At 39.0% G+C, this 17,394-nt stretch overlaps 1 protein-coding gene across 7 annotated transcripts in view; it reads left to right on the top strand.

Moving 5' to 3' along the window:
* The first annotated feature begins 2,330 nt into the window (after positions 1-2,330).
* ALS2 (alsin Rho guanine nucleotide exchange factor ALS2) overlaps positions 2,331-17,394 on the top strand; it is a 75,014-nt gene continuing 59,950 nt past the window's right edge. For 2 of the 7 annotated variants that reach the window (XM_064586925.1, XM_045868205.3), the window contains exons 1-2: positions 2,332-2,574; positions 16,248-16,327. In XM_064586925.1, the coding sequence (XP_064442995.1) occupies positions 16,308-16,327 (20 nt within the window). In that variant the 5' untranslated portion in view covers positions 2,332-2,574; positions 16,248-16,307. Of the gene's footprint in view, positions 2,585-2,662; positions 3,002-16,247; positions 16,328-17,394 lie in introns of those variants that run through there. The other 5 variants (XM_045868206.3, XM_045868202.3, XR_008505581.2 and 2 more) reach the window with 4 other exon arrangements.

Genomic DNA, 17,394 nt, shown 5'->3' with positions numbered 1-17,394 from the left:
TCACATTAAGTGCCCTCCTAAATACCCATCACCCTATTATCCCATCCCCTCACCGCCTCCCCTCCGGCAACCCTCAGTTTGTTTCCTAGAGCTCAGTGTCTCCTAGAGTTTTCCTCCCTCTCTATTTTCATCTTATTTTATTTTTCCTTCCCTTCCCCTATGTTCATCTGTTTTGTTTCTTAAATTCCACGTATGAGAGAAATCACAGATTTGTTTTTCTCTGACTGACTTATTTCACTTAGCACAATACCCTCTAGTTCCATGCACATTGTTGCAAATGGCACGATTTCATTATTTTTGATGGCTGAGTAATATTCCATTATATATTACATTTGCAAATATCTTCTCCCATTCTGTAGGTTGCTTTTTAGTTTTGTTGACTGTTTCCCTTTTTTCCTCTGTATAGCCCAGTCACCACCATATTTGTTTAGTAGCTCTCACTCTTCCCACATTGCTGCATAACCAACCATCCCAAAACTTAGTGGTTAAAAGCAATAATTCATTATTTCTTGGGAAATTGGGTCAGGAATTCAGACAGGGCTTGACTAGGCTGTTCTGCTCCTCTTGGCACTGGCTGGTATCACTCAGCTGCATTCAACCAGTAACTGGGGTTGGCCTGAAAGGTCTCCGAATCTCCACTCATGTTTTGGCACTTTAATGCTCTTCTGTGTGGCCTAACTCTTCACATTGTCTCTTATCAACCTGTAGTACACTTGAAGCTTATTAAAGCATGGCAGCTGGTTTCTCAGAGGGGGGTGTGGAAGCTGCCAGTTCTTTCTAAGACCTTGATTCATAGTCCCAGAACTTCATTTCTGTCACATTCTATCAGTTAAAAAAGAAAAAAAAAAAATCACAAACCTAGCCCATATTCAGATGAAGAGGAAATAGAATCCATCTCTTGACATCCAGAGTGGCATTTATATACATGGAGGGAAGAACTGATGGCTGCCATCTTTGGAGACTATCTTCCACACTACCAGAGTGGAAGTTCCACTAGAGCGGAGACCCTTGTCTGTATTGTTCATTATCATGTCTCTCTAGTGCCTAGAATAGTGCCTGGCACATAATAAGTATCAATAAATATTTATACTGTCCAAGAATTTAAGGGACAGGTGAAAGAAAGAGTCTGAAAAGGCAACGGAAAGGTCTGAAGGAATAGGGGGAAAACCCAGAAGGAGTGTGGCCCGGAAGTCAAGGAGGAAATGAGGGAAAGGAAGGCTGAAAGGCTAGGGCTGCAGGTAGGTTTTTTAATAGTGGCTGGTGGGAGTTAGAGAAATTCATCCTAAGTGGTCGCATTTTCCTCGGAAACGTACATAGGAGGCAGTTTTTAAATTTTCATTTTTAAAATTGTTTACCTAAGGGCCTGGGTAGGTAGAGTTCAGTTAGCAATGTGTGCAGGTTGGGAATAAAAGGCGATAGGAAAGGAGAAATTCCTAGCAGCCGTGTGTTAGTGACTGTTTTAGGCTTAGCAAGATTGCCTGGCCACACGCAAGTCCCGACTGAAGTTGGACACCTTTGGTTTGCAGTACTGCCAATTCTCAAGGTTATGTTGTTTTAAGCACTGGTGCAAGAGTGGACAAGGTTGGCTGAATTGTTGCAGACTAACGATTTTGCAGGTGGGCGGAGGATCAAGGAGGCAATGGGGCTGAAGGTGAACGTGATAGACCATTTATGCATAGGAACTTCAGACCTTGACTGCATCTGTCGCTGATGGTCTGAATACAGGTTTGCAGGCTCAGGGATGGCACACTGCCTAGCAGCAGAGAGTTCGCATCCACTGTGTGCCAAGGGTGGCGGCTGGGGAAAATCTTCCTGAGAGGACTTACCAGCTGCGAGCTGAGTCGGGGTGGGGCTGTGGCTGCGACAAGCAGACTGTTGTGAAACTGTGTGCTGAGCACGCCAACTAGTTTTACTCAGATTGTACAGTGGGGAACCCTGTGGGGAATCATAAAAGATACCGATTCATTCCCTCCTACCCCATTCCACCTTTCGGGGTTGCAACCAAGTAACAACAGTGTGGATACTAGGACCAACTGGGGCCGCTTGGCGATGACGTCATCGACGGGGGCGGAAGCGACTACAGTTAGGGTATAGTCCATAGAAGCAGTCTGAAGATATTTTAGCCTTTTCCCTGTAAAGAATAGCGAACTTATCCTTCTGACTTTTGCAGTTTGAGGTGGCAGCAAAATGCCTGCAGCTCCCACTTTCATCACCACCTGTTACCATGGAAGCTCTCGGGTAGTTAGGCCCCGGCGACTCCATGTTACGTCACCGTCCAAGCGCGTTTTAAGACTGGTGGCTCCGCCCTGTCCTGAGGGAGGGGCAGTACTCCTGAGGACGTCGCCGACAGTGCCTAAGGCCTCGTGGATAAATTTGATCGCTATCAGACGCCGTCGGCGTCTAAGCCCACCTATTTCAGGGGCAATCTCGGCCCGCTTTCACACTAGCTCGCTGCCCTGCAGCCCCGCCCCTTCCTGGGGGCTCCGCCCCCCGTGAATCAGCTGATCTCAGGGACCCGCTGGGCTGAGAAGCTCGCGCCGGATGCAGACTGCGGTGCTGCCGGTGGAGCGTCAGGTGAGCGAGGGTGAGTCTCCGGTCGGCCCTTGGCTTCGCAGGGCTGCCCGGCCCGGCTTTCCTGTGTGCGGGAGGCCGGGGTCCGAAAGAGAGGTGGAGGCGCAGGCCGAGGCCCAGGAGCGCGCTTGGTGACCCACAGAGACGGCGCCCGCGGCTTCCAAAAAACCTGCGTCCGACCGACGGCGCCTGCCCGCCAAAGAGCACCCGACGCGGCCCCCTGTCCCGGCCCCAGGTTCTCCCATTCGCCCTCTGCTTCCCTCCCCAGACGGGGTGCCACTGCATTGGTCTCAGCGGCGGGAAATTCTTTCACGACCCCCTTTCCCGCCTCCACCCACGCTGCCTTTTCTTTCACTCATTGATGAGGATTTATTGAATGCCCACTTTGGGCGCTCAGCACATAAACCGGAGTCCCTGGCCGCGAACCTTGGTGAGTGTCCCAGGAGGGTTTACCCCAAGGATGCAGATCACGGTGGAAGGTGGACCTAGTGCTTCGGTGGTTTGAAAGGGCGGTTGCAGAAAAAGAAAATGACTTTGAAATTAAGAACTTAATTGTTTAGTTGTTTAACCAAGTCCTTTGGCGTGTCAGGTGAGCCATGAGAGGGTGAGAAGTTCTTTTGAGAGGCGAAGACAGGAAAGTAAGATAGGTCTATCATTAGGAAACGGTCCCGACGCTGGTGTTGGTCCTCTGGGTAATAGGGCTACTTTGGAGACAAGCAACAATAGGTTGGCAGAATTGTACTCTTGCTTACTTAGGGCTTTGATGATGAGGGAAGAGGAAAAACGCACTGGCTGAAGAGGCATATTCAAATACAGTATTCTCTCTAGGATGGAAAAGGAAGTAACTGTTAAACACAAACACAGATCTTTATTGCCTTTTAGATTTTTTGGTGGCTGTAAATGTTCTTTAAAAGGCCTTAAAGAATAAAATTGTGTGATGTGTGTTTTTTCTGAACAGGTATCAAAATTTAGCAAGTTATTGGTCCACTTTCCCCCCTAGTTTATCATAAATATGAATGATTTCAAGTGACCACTTGACCTGTGAGTTAATGAGTATTTAAAGAATTTAGGGCAGTGAAAAATTTGCAGTAAATTGCAATATTTTAATCTTAATAATATAAGCATGGGCTTTGGATATGGACATACCTGACCTCACATCCACTTATTCTTTGATTTGGGGAAAGTTATTTAACTTCTCTGCATTATTTTTCTTATTTCTAAATTGAGGATTAAAGTACCTTCCTCATAATAGCACCTTTACATTTAATGGTTCATGTATTTATTACAGTGCCTGGCAGTGGTAAATATTCAGTACATATTTCCTATTTTTATAATTATTTCTTCCACTATCTCATGACCCACACTGACTCACTGTTTTCTAAATGGAAAAGAGAACTGAATATTTTTAGAAAAGAAATATAATTCACTTTTTAAATTCAAGGGATAGTTTCCAGATAATTTGCTGATAACATTGACTTATAGTTACAGAAAATATGACTTCTGGTTGGTCTGTAGTAACTTTGGTGTTCAGTAAGGGTATTTTAATGCGAAAGAGATGCTTTTGGAATCTATACCTAGTTTAAATTTATTACTTAGTTTGCAAACTATGATTAGTATCGGCGTATTCAGGGTTCATAGTTATAGCAAGAGAAATTCAAAGTTGTTTCACAGTATTAACATTTTTTAATAGATATTCTTTTTTTAAAGATCTTATTTATTTGACAGAGAGAGACAGCGAGCGAGGGAACACAAGCAGGGGGAGTGGGAGAGGGAGGAGCAGGCTTCCCACTGAGCAGGGAGCCCGATGGCGGGACTCAATCCCAGGACACTGGGATCATGACCTGAGCCGAAGGCAGATGCTTAACGACTGAGCCACCCAGGCACCCCACAATATTAACATTTGAAAAGATAATGATCCAGAAAATAAAGTACCAAATAGTGGAGGTGCATGGCGGGGGTGGGGGGGTGGGGGTGGGGTCTGAATTGCATCAGGTAAGCCTCTTATTTTTTTAAGTAGATTGAAGCAGTGTGAACTGGAATCCCTTCTGTCCAAATTTCAGCCTTTCAGAATTTAGTTGTCTTTTGAGACACTTTGGGCATTTTGACTGTTAAAGACACAAGAGTGTGTTAAGAACTTCACTGACATGATTTCAGTTTTGTGTGATTAGGTGGAGAGAGTACTATTAATCTCCCTTTTTATGAAAAACATGGATTTGATGCGGTATTGCTGAGTCCATTTTAAAGGTATTTCTGAAGAATATGACTGACTTGTAAAAACCTCTTATAATCTTGTATTAATATGACACTAGGTAAGGTATGAGTTAAAAAACTACAAAGAAAGGTAAAGACTGGTGATTTTTGAGATGGTGTAAAAGAAGGCTGCTTTTATGTAGTAAGAGGTTGAGCCCCTTTTTCAGACACTCAGGAGTGCTGTGAGGATTTTAATGACTTCTAGATCATTTAGCCCTTTTTATAACTTTGTGGAATTAAACCTAGCACATATTCCAACTATATTAGAGATTTTACTTGTAGAGCTTTTTTTTTTAACCGTTTTTTTTTTCTTGTTACTCTTCTCTGTTGATAACCAGATAATTCAGTCATCAGTAATAAGAGAGTAGTAGATTTTGTAGGTTATCAGTCCTTAAGAAAATGCATAGTAACCACAAATAAAATAGTAACAAACTCTGACATGGTTCTTTTGAGTCTTGCATTTATTTTCCTATACCCATCTCTTACTTCTCTATATATGTCATGGTGCTGTCTTTACATTGTCTTGATGTTTGTTGCGTCACACAATTGGTAGATCAGCTGAGAAATTGGTAAAGTAGCTGAACTAAGTGATCCACATGGGTAGAGCAAAAATATTTAAATCCGTGAGGTAATGAGTACTTGTTTGGGCTCTTGTAGAGTTACTCTTTCATATAGATTTCTTTTTTTTTTTTTAAAGATTTTATTTATTTATTTGACAGAGAGAGAGAGAGCGAGAGAGGGAGCACAAGCAGGGGGAGTGGGAGAGGGAGAAGCAGGCTTCCCCCGGAGCAGGGAGCCCGATGTGGGACTCGATCCCAGGACACTGGGATCATGACTTGAGCTGAAGGCAGTCGCTTAACCAACTGAGCCACCCAGGTGCCCTAGATTTCTTTTTAAAAAAGATTTTAATTATTTATTAGAGCGCTCGCACGAGAGCGGGGTGAGGGGCAGAGGGAGAAGCAGACGCCCCACAGAGCAGGGAGCCCTATGCGGGGCTCAACTCCAGGACTCTGGGATCATGACCTGAGCCGAAGGCGGGCGCTTAACCCACTGAGCCACCCAGGCACCCCTAATATAGACTTCTTTTTTGACGAAAATGTACAGTTCTCTCAATTGCTATGAGGAAAAGACTGGGGCTGTTTCATAGAGTTTCAGTTGGCTACCAGTGAATTATGCTCAAAGAGATCAGCTTTAGTCTCATTAATTTCACAAATTAATCAACTCATGGTTCCCTTTTACATGTAATGTAAATAATAAATAAAAATTATTTATTAAATAAAAATTATTAAATAAATTTTGTTCTTCAGCGTCCTCATACGGTTCTTCATTTCACATGATCTCCCTTTTAGGAAGGTGGTGGTTAGACCCAATAATGGCATCTGGATGGGTAACTTTCATTTCAGGGTTCTTCTGCAACCTAAATTTTTGTTGAGCTGAATTCTTAACCAAACTTAAGGCAATTGCCCAGGCAAACATGCAGCAAAGATGATTATAGCAGCTCTTAAAATAGCAATAAAGTAGAACAATCCAGCTGTACTTTGGTAGGGAAATGGATAAACTATGGTTTATTCATGCAATGAAATGCTATCCCCTAATAAAAATGAATGAACTAGGGGCGCCTGGGTGGCTCAGTCGTTAAGCGTCTGCCTTCAGCTCCGGTCATGGTCCCAGGGTCCTGGGATCGAGCCCTGCGTTTGGCTCCCTGCTCCTTGGGGAGCCTGCTTCTTCCTCTCCCACTTCCCCTGCTGTGTTCCCTCTCTTGCTGTGTGTGTCTCTCTCTCTCAAATACATGAAATCTTAAAAAAAAAAAAAAAAGAATGAACTAGATCCATACTTATCAATGCAGATACATCTCAAATGTGTAACAATGAGTGAAGAAGCAAGTTGCCAAAGGATGTCTATGATATGATGCATTTATGTAGTTTTAAAAGAATGTAGCTACTACATTCTTATTGCTTATGGATACATATGTATCTAATGAAATACATTAAAGTATAAGAACATGTATGGAAATAAGACACATTAACTTTAGGAATAGTGGCTAACTCCGGGAGATAAGTTTGGGTGGAGCTCTTTCAGAAATATGTGTAACTTTTCTATTTTAAAAACAGCTGAAGCAAATATAAAAATATGTTAACATTTGTTAGAACTGAGTGATGGGTAGGGACATGGACTTGTTCATTATTTATTTTTACAGATTTATGTATAATTAAGATAGTTTGTGAAACTAGCACTTGAAAAATTTTTTACTTTAGTTCTATTCTAATTTAAATTCTGTATAATTAAATAGAAAAAATTTAAAAATAAAATTTTTATTTATAATTAGGGCTCTCTTCCAGTATGCTTTCTTTATTTTACTTTCTAGCCTCACAGTAGTTGACTGTGGAAAAATAATTCTTTTCTTTCTGCAGTAGGAAAAGAATGTGCCACTGCCGCTCCACTGTGTAAAGCTTTTCTAAGGAGAGGAGACAGACCTATTATTAGTCGATTTTATTTTGCTATTTGACTTGTGCTCCTGCAAAAATGCTTTTTTTTTTTTTTTAAAGATTTTATTTATTTATTTGACAGAGAGGGAGAGAGAGCAGGAACACAAGCAGGGGGAGTGTGAGAGGGAGAAGCAGGCTTCCCGCGGAGCAGGGAGCCTGATGTGGGGCTCGATCTCAGGACGCTGGGATCATGACCTGAGCCGAAGGCAGATGCTTAATGACTGAGCCACCCAGATGCCCCCAAAAATGCTTTTCTTAAGATGAGGAATATTTTCTTAAAAGGCTACAGAGGAATTTATATTCTAGAGACTCTTGGGGAATGCAAGCTTACACTGATCATGATCTCTCAAAGGATAGGGGAGCAGAATAGATCATAAAGTCCTAAAAAGAATTTGGACAGAGTGACTCAGATACAAAATTACCACAGATACCGTGTGGTCATGAACACTTACTTTTTAAAGTTTGGGTTTGTTATATTTTATTACAGTGTGGTAAAACTGAATTTATACTGTTACTGCACGTGTCCTAGTTATTCCTCAAAGAAAATCTAATTCTCTCTGAAAAAGGTATTAATAAGTAAACATGATGAGCATGTGTTAAATGGTTTGAGTAGTGAATAGTAAATTTAATAGTTGATCCCTACTTTAACCTCAGTATTTAAACTTGAGTTAAATAACCTTTCATTCCTAATGAAGAATACCTGTTAACGCAGGGCACCTGGGTGGCTCAGTCGGTTAAGCATCTGCCTTCAGCTCAGGTCATGATCCCAGGGTCCTGGGAACTAGCCTCAGCAGGGAGCCTGCTTCTCCCTCTGCCTGCCGCTCCCCCTGCTTGTTCTCTCTCTCTCTCTCTTTCAAATAAATAAAATCTTAAAAAAAGAAAAAAAAGAATACCTTTTACTAGCACTTTCAAAAAAGTGAAACTTGTATCTCCAGAACACTATTTTTGGCCCTGTTCAGTTGTATGGCCCTGTGATGACGTTAAGTATTATTTGTTTTTGATTGGTAAAATAAACCAACATACTTTGAACTGTATTTCTGTAATATTGCCTTATTTTAAAAAAATGTGGCCATTTAAAAGAGAATAGTAGCAAAATATTAAAGGAATAAACAATTTGTATCAGAAATTATACTCTATCAGGTAATAACAGACAGATTTTTGCAGTACCTGAGAATTTGAAATTCAGTTCCTAGTATTATAATATCCACCAAAATGTTTCATGGGGATTTCATTAATCTGGAAGAATGTATTTTAAAAATTTTGCAGTGGATACAAAAAGGAGCTAAATGGGCATTGCTGGGCATTTATTTTACTATATTTACACTCCCCCTCCCCCCTGGTGGGTAATATCCATTCTAGAGGATTTTCACAATCAGAAGTGTAGTTTTAGTAGTTTTCAGGGTGAAATTAGCAGGCCGTAAGAGTGAGACTGTGAAGTGTTAGTGTCCATGGTGGCACCAGAAACTGTCTCTATGTACTAAGGAGAAAGAGACTGTTCTTTACTGGGTTGAACTGACATGAAATAATAGCATCTTCATAGTTAGGAAATACCATTAGCAAATTATGAGAATTTCTATTATAAGTAGACACTTTCCTTTTGTGTCCTATATTGACTTTTATTACAGGCGCTAGAAATCTACATCATTTGGAAGTGCTGTCTTTCACTGAGTATTCACTTAAATGTAGTCCACTTGTACCTAGTAGTTACTATGGTTACAAGAATGTACCAATGAATAAATCATAGTTTCTGACCTCCAGGAATTTATAATATATTTTGAATCAATGACTTAGTGCATTATCCCATTAGTAACAACATTATAAGTAGTAAGTACTTTCTAGACTAGCCTACTGACTTACTTTATTCAGTGCATTAATTTACTGAATTCTTGAACTCTGGGTCAGTATTTAAGGAGCTAGTCAGCTCCATAGTGGTATCAGGCATTGCCTTCTGTGTTGCAATTAAGGCTGAGAGGGCTGGGATTTGAAGTGACCTCAACCTTTGATGGTGGTTGATTTGTCAAGGCTGCTGCAGTGCAAGGTGAGTGTTTCTCAGCCTTCATTAGTGGTTGGTAAAGGCTTTGGTGGTGGGATATCCAGGAAGTAGCAGTTATTGGTGTCTAGATTAGTTCTCAGTCAGGTGTTTGGGTCATAAGTTGCCTTGATCTGTATATAAATATATTGACTGAGCCTCTAACAGAAAATATTCATTGAGCATTTACCATGTGTAAAATACCATAGTGTCTTAAAGTATTGTTTACTACATTCACCTATAAGCTCTGCTTTACAACATCTTTAAATTTTTTTTTTTTTTAAGATTTTATTTATTCATTTGAGACAGAGATACAAAGAGAGTATGAGCAGGGGGAGAGGCAGAGGGAGAAGCAGGCTCTCCGCTGAGCCAGGGGCCAGACATTGGGCTGGATCCTGCAACCCTGGGATCATGACCTGAGCCGAAGGCAGACGCTTAACCATCTGAGCCACCCAGGTGCCCCAATATTTTAAAAATGTTTAAAAAGATGTATTTATTCGAGAGAGAGTGTGTGCACCTTGTGGGCTAGGGGCAGGGGAGAGAGAGAACCCACAAGCAGACTCCACACCGATCACAGAGCCTGATGTTGTGGGGGCTCGATCTGAGTACCCTGAGGTCATGAAGTGAGCTGAAACCAAGAGTCGGCCACTCAACCAACTGAGCCACCCAGGTGCCCCTGGTTTACTACATTTTAAGAAAATGAAGCCAATTCAAACTTTAAAAAGAAAGTGTAAGCACCTGCAATTTTAAAGTTTTGCAGTAGATACAAAATGCAATACAATTTACTATATTTATTGTTCTATCTTAATGTCTTATCATTCTAATCTCCAATTATCATTACTCTTGTAGCTACAGTTATTGCAGTTGTTTTAATCAATATACCTGTTTTAAAACAGTAAGTGAAACGAGAATAAGACTGGAAGTGCTCAGCTTTATTGGCTTTTTCTATGCTTTGAGGGTGCTGTCTATAGAGAGCCATCATTCTAGTAAGAAAGGCAGAACATGATAGCATGTAAACTCCTTAAGGACAGGAACTCATTTATTTATGTGGGCCTAGTCTGTCCACAGATATTTATTGAGTACCTGTTATATATCAGGACTATGTTAAGCAGCTAGGCTGTAATAGAGAATAAGATGTTTTTGGCTTTCACAGAAATTTTAGACTGGCATACCCGGAACATAGTAGATGAAAAAAATACGTGAGGTGTTGTTGAAATTTCAGCCTTTGAAAGTTAATATACTTATGACTTACAAATTTATCTTTCACTAAATCATTAAGGGGAAAGGACTTTATCCAGAGAATAAAGTTTACTAGAGATGAATAAATAGAATCAATAGTCCACTAGCACATTTCTTTTCCACATTAAATTTTTTTAAAATTTATATTCTGCCTTGTCCTAAAAAGATTTAAGGCAGTTTACAAAAATATATAATATGGCAACATAAAATAAAGAAAGAGAATGACTGGAGCCAGGAGTGAGATTAGAATACAGAGCACACATACACTATAAAGTCCTAGTCACTTAACAGATGGCATCATATGAGACTCTTACTCTCTCACCACGAAATCTGTACTCCTGTCTATATCTGTAACTGTATCTGTGTATCTGTAATCTAGGTCTGTTTCCTGTCTTATTAAAACGTAGACCCTTCCTCTTGTGAAAGATCAGTCCCCAAACACATGTTCCAGATGCCGTCCTCTTTCACTTTGTCCAGGACTTTGGTTCTTCCCTCTGCCCCCTTGCATCTGGGATTGGTGTCATTGTCAATGCAAACATGTTCAGCTATCTCAACATCTCCCCAGCTCCGCACATACAAAAAACACACCCTTTATCTTCACATTCTTCTCTAGCTCCATTTCTCTGTCATTTTGACAGTGTTTTTCAAAAGAATTCTTTACGTGAATTTAATTTTCTTGTGTTCACCTCCCATTTATAGTCAACCTACTCCAATCTGGTTTTCAGTCCCCTACTACCACTGAAACTGGCCAAGCTCAGCATTGATATCTGTGTTGGCATATGCACTGGACACTTTTCAGCTCTCATCCTAGGAGACCCCAGTGACTTTGACCTAGTTGACCAGGCCTGTCTCCTGGAAACACTCTGCTTTGTTTTTATGTGCACACATAGACTCATGCTTCTCCCACCTCTCAGGTCACTTCTCACCCAGTTGTTATTGCTTGTTCCTCATCCTAACCAACCTCTAGGTGCAGGAGCTCCTTACAGCTTGGTCCTGTTCCTTTACATTCTCTTAATACACACCCGGTGATATTATGCATTGTCTTGATTGCACATATTATCCATATGCCTTTCCAAGTTTATATCAATAGCTGAGACCTTTTTTCTGAACTTCATACTCATATATTCAGCTGCTTTTGATAGGTACTCTGGGATTGCTCACTGGTATCTTGAACTTAACATAAAAAAAAATCTTAACCAGAATCTTCTACTTCAGAATTCTATCTTTTTTTTACTCTTCTCCATTTCGCTAAATGGTACCACCGACACACAGTTGTTCAAGGCAGAACTTAGAAATCATTTTTGATACCTCCTTCTTTATACCCCACTTGTGTCTAATATATCACCAAGTCCTAGTTGTTCTAGGACAATGCACCTCATTTGTTTACCTCTTTCTCTTCTACCAAATTGGCAGCCTTATATAAAATTAAAGAGCCTAGGCTTCCTCCTTCCACTGAGAAGATGAGCCAAGTGAGTATTTGCAGGCAGGATACTCCTTGCAAAATTAATTTGGGCACTGTATGTGAGTATGTTCACCATAAAATAGACTTAAAACTTTTGAGAAAAGTGTAAATCATCACCATTGGAATACATTGTTAAAGCACTTATAGAATGTCTTGTAAGCAATGCAACTTTCTAGTGTACTCTTCAAGATGAAGTTGATGTTAAAAGTACATATAAGAAACTAAAGGAAGTATAAAATAGTTAAAAGTTGGGGACCCCTACCAAAAATGATTGTTGTTTGTTTTAGAATCAGGTTCCTGGGGTGCCTGGGTGGCTCAGTGGGTTAAGCATCCAACTCTTGATTTCAGCCCGGGTCATGTTCTCGGGGTCCTGGAATAGAGCCCCTTGTCGGGCTCTGTGCTCAGCAGGGGGTCTTCTTGAGGATTGTCTCCCTCTCTCTCTGTCTCTCCCCCGCTCAAGCTCTCTCTCTCTCTCAAATAAATCAATCTTAAAAAAAAAAAAAAATAGAATACAGGTTCCTGGTCCCTTCCTTGGAACCCTTGAGGCAAGGTATATTTTAGAATTCAGAATTTTTTGATCTTTAAAATGTGCATAAACCATATATTAGGTAACACTTTCTCTGGGACCTTTGGTACCACCCCATAATCATACTAATATTTCTTCTTTTTTTTAAGATTTTTAAATTACTTTTAAGTAATCTCTACACCCAATATGGGGCTTGAACTTAAAACCCCAAGATCAAGAGTCACATTCTACTGACTGAGCCAGCCAGTTGCCCCAATCGTATTAATATTTCTACAGCAAAATATATGAATATTCACACTAAAGGGGCAAAAACTAACCTCATATTAGTGCAGGTCAGGTTTGTTGTCAGATAAGTTTTAGTCAGATTTTGCCACCAAAAGAGTTATGAAAAAACTTAGTTTTCAGTTTTTTGGACTTTGGATTTCTTTTTTTTCTTTTTTTAAAGATTTTATTTATTTGACAGAGAGAGGGGACTTTGGATTTCTGGTTAAGGTTTTGTGGATCTGTAGATAGTTTGCAGCTTTTTCTAACAATAATTCGGACACCTAGACCACATTTTTTTAGGGCACTCTCGGATCATGGTGTTAAAAGCATACCCTCTGCTTGTACAAGATAGTTTATTTCTCTGTTAAATGTAGCAGGAAGTTGTGTTTCCAGTGGGATCTAAAAGTGGAGTCAGATTGTTAAGAACCAAGGTTTGGCTTTTGTTTTAAAGGGCCATCTGAGAGTTTAATTGCTTTACATTTCACTGTAAAGGAGATAATTTGAAGTGTAGAGTGGCATACCTTAATATGAATCTAGCTTTGTTCTGTGACTCATAGAATTTAAGAGCTGGAGGGGATGCTTGAGTCTGTTGTGCTCATTTTACAGATGTCCTTGATCTCTGGAAAGGCCGTGCAAGGCAAAAGAGGACCCCAGATTTTTGACTGTACAACATCACACAGTTTCTTTATCAGAGCTAATTAATATAATAAAGGCCTATGAAGGGAAGTTACTATATAACAGAAGAAAAGAAGCAGAGTTTAGGGATTCTGCGTCCCAAAGGAATGTAGAGTGAGAACCTTAAAGTTCACCTGGAGAGAACTATCCCCAGAAGAAGCCCCATGATTAAGCAGTTTTATAACAATCAAAAATGTGAAGCAATGAGAGAGTTTAAGGAAGTTTAAGTGCTATTTGAATGCTTGAGGCAAATCTTAAAGATTTCCTGATAGGGGAATCATAAAAATAGAAAAACAAAAATTTCGGGTTTACTTTTTCTTATGGATACATAATTGAGAAATGTTAGTTTTTTTCTCTTTGTTTTTGTTTTTTTAATGTAGGCTTCATGCCCGAGAAAGAATGTTAGGTTAAATAAGAGTTGGTAAATGCCACTTATATTTAAGTATGTGAGAGAAAACTTTATAATACAAGGTTCCCACATTTAGCCGTAGTATTCTTTTTTAGTTATGTTTCCTTAGCAGTCATTTCTGTTTCTCATTACTCTATTTGAGTCTTAGGCAGACCTATCTTCTTGGAAGAAGTCAAACATATTAAAACAAAATGAGACAGATTTATAATACTGATATAGAAAGATGTCTACGAAATAGTGTATTAGCTAGCTTTCTGTTGCTCTTTAACAAATTGCTACAAATTTAGTGGCTTAAAATAACACAAATGTATTGTTTTTGCAGTTCTTTAGGTAGAAAGTATGACACAAGTCTCACTGGGCTAAAATCAGGGTGTCAGCAGGGCTGCATTCTTTTCTGGATCTGTTTCCTTGCGTTTTCCAGCTTCTAGAGGCCACCCACATTCTTTGGCTTATGCTCCCCCCCTTCCCATCTTCAAAGCCAGCAGTCTCTCAGACCATGCTTCCATCAGCACATCTCTTTATCTGACTCTCCTTCTGTCTCTTGCACTTTTAAGGAGGCTTGTGATAACCACATCGATAATCCAACCCAATAATCTCCCTATTTTAGGGTCAGCTGATTAGCAATTTTAATTCCCCTTTGCCATTAACCTAACCTGTTCACAGGTTCTTGGCATTAGGATGTGGGCATCTTTGGGGACCATTATTCTGCCTAGCATATATAGTAAGTAACAAAAGAAAGTTGCAAAAACAGTTTGTATGGCTTTAATTCCGTTTGGATTTGAAAAAATGTGTGGTGGTGAAAAATATGGCAAAAGATGAAATCTACTTTAAGAAAACTCTGTATTCAAAAAATGTGACACTCAAAGAGGAAAAAAAGGCTGACTGTTTTGTTCACTTCACCAAAAGGTTCTCAACATTTTTGATTGTCAGGCACTAGGATAAAATTCAATTTACATTCAGTGAATCAGTGATGGGAAGCAAAGTGTGCTTGTGTACTTATACACCCTCCCAGAGAAGTTCTCTGGTTTCTGCTGGGTATTGTTTAACTTTAATCAAGGAACAGTTAGTTACTCCTTGATCTCTGATGAATAAACACAGGTTAGATCTGGCCTCAGAATTTCTCTGTACATTTTCCTAATGGTTAATTATCCTCACAAGGCATAGTACCACTTAATAATCACATTTATTATTTTAAAAAATAATCATTTATTAAATTAATAGCATTTATTAAATATATTCAGGTATATGTTTTGTTTACATGGTACCCTTCATCCAACTTTAAATGATTCAGAATTTTTCTAAAATAAGCATTAGGTAGAGAGCAATTTCCTCCCGATACACAGATGGCAAATGGTAAGAATTCACAGGCAACCTGGAGTAAACAGATGGGTCTTACATCACTCCTGCTGGTATGGGCTGTTTTCAGAGTACAGTGACCATGCCATATCCTTTGCAGAAAAATCATACATTTGGTTTGGGTGTTTTTATGGTTGACACAAATAAAACCTCATTGCTATTATGTATTTTCATGTGTTTTGGTGCCCTTAAAAATATGAATTTTTAGTTGAGATGAATTGAGTATCTCTGTCTGCTTGTTTATATTTCTGTCTCTTTATTAAACATTGAGTTTCTAAACCGATGGGTCATGATATTGGTACTGTAATTTCATGTAGCTCTTTATTATTAAATGGTGGGTTTTGAAACAGATATTTTAAAACCCAAATTTCTTTCAGCCTTTTGTACTATGGTTTCGAGTTGAGGTTGATTTGGGGAAAATACTTCTAGTTCCAATAAATAGAAATCTTTCTGATTTTAGTAATATAATTTTTTTGTGTGCATTGCTGAAAAATGTAAATTAAAACCACTTGAATCTGATACATTACTGAAGAAGTTTTAGAAATTCTTTCTTACTTAATTGGTATTTACATGTTCATGTGTTCCAGAAGCATTTTAAAAGCAACCCTTAACATGTGTGAAATGAGTATTTAATGAAAAGAATTTTCAGATTGAGCTTCCTTCTTTATAATAAAAAATAAAATCTGTTGCCTGACAAAGTACAGCTTAATTGCAGGTAGTCTTGTCTTCCTTTGACATTGCGTTTGATGGTCAGCAGGCATTTTTATAAGCTCAGTGGGCAGGCTCAGTCTAGATATTCAACTTTGGCTGGCGGGATATGAAATAGTTGAAATAGTTTCACTGCATATTTATTGCCCAGTGAATGTGCACTTGTTAGAGGGCTGCCGTTTTTTTTTTTTTTTTTTTCTTTAAATCTGAGGAATGAAGTAGCACAGTATTCTTTCATTGCTCTTTGTGCTTACCTGTGTTTTGCCATTTAGGTCTTTATATACTTTTCGCAAAGAAGAAATGATTTGGTGATGGAGTTCTCCCCCTGACCGATGGACTCAAAGAAGAGAAGGTAAAACTTACATTTCTTCTTCTACCTTCTTCTAGGAAGACACAACAAGCAATTCCACGAATGCGTAGCTTCTCTTCAGTTCAATTTTCTTGTTTGTGGTTATTAAGTAGGAAGAGTGACATTTATGTTGATGGGTAAAGAGAAAGATAATAAAATATAACTGATTAGTGATAAGCTTTGTTGCTAGTTTCTTATGCATAAAAAAATGGCACAAAGTGTCATCATCATTTTAAAGCTTTTGAAGCCATTTTTTCTCACAAATAACTTCAGGTCTTCAGACATAGCCTTATTAATTGCAGTCCTCTTCTATCCTTAGAAAACTGGATTAAGTTTGCGGCTTTCCTCTCATATAACCATGGTTATGCCTAATCATAACTGAGAGGAATATTTAGCAAAAGTAGAGAAATTTCTAGGTATTATAAAATAAATAAAACCAGAAAACTTTCTGTGCCTTGTTAAAATTGGCATCATTGTTCTAGAAAAAAGCATGTATCATCAGTGGCAACAGAGGAAACTTGGTATAAAGGAAACCCAGCATATTTTAATATGCCCTTTTCTTAGAAGGGTAGGCAGTTATGGTATGGTCATTATCATAAAGCTTGGCGTCTTGTGTTCTTTGAACCAGAATCATCACATGGATAGAATTCTTTGGCTAGAACATAAAGCACAAAAGATTTTACTGTTCCTGATATAAATTTGATTCTTAAAAAGTTAAATAACAACTATAGGGCTTACTCAGTGCAAAGTAAAATATGGATCTCTATTCCTTCTTATCAAATACTTTTTTTAGTATTCAAAACTAAAATTTTAAAATAAGAATCCAACTTGGGACATGTTACAACTTTATTATCCAAATAAGGAGTTAATAAATGGAGAAGTTAGAATCTTAAAATTTTGTGCTATTAAATCTAAAATGTCAAAAAATAGTCCAGGTTTTGTTTACTTCTTAGATAGAGATAAATAATTTGTGGGTTTAGATTGTCCTCAAGCCTTTTATGTAAATAATTGTTTTATATCTGCTCCTGTGTCCCAACCAAAGCATAAAATGTGTGCTAAACGATCTGACC

Source organism: Mirounga angustirostris, unplaced genomic scaffold (assembly GCF_029215605.1).
Source record: "Mirounga angustirostris isolate CCGP_5_RB_7025 unplaced genomic scaffold, mMirAng1.0.hap1 SCAF_3, whole genome shotgun sequence".
Classification (NCBI taxonomy): Eukaryota; Metazoa; Chordata; class Mammalia; order Carnivora; family Phocidae; genus Mirounga; species Mirounga angustirostris.
This window is presented reverse-complemented; position numbering and strand designations above follow the sequence as displayed.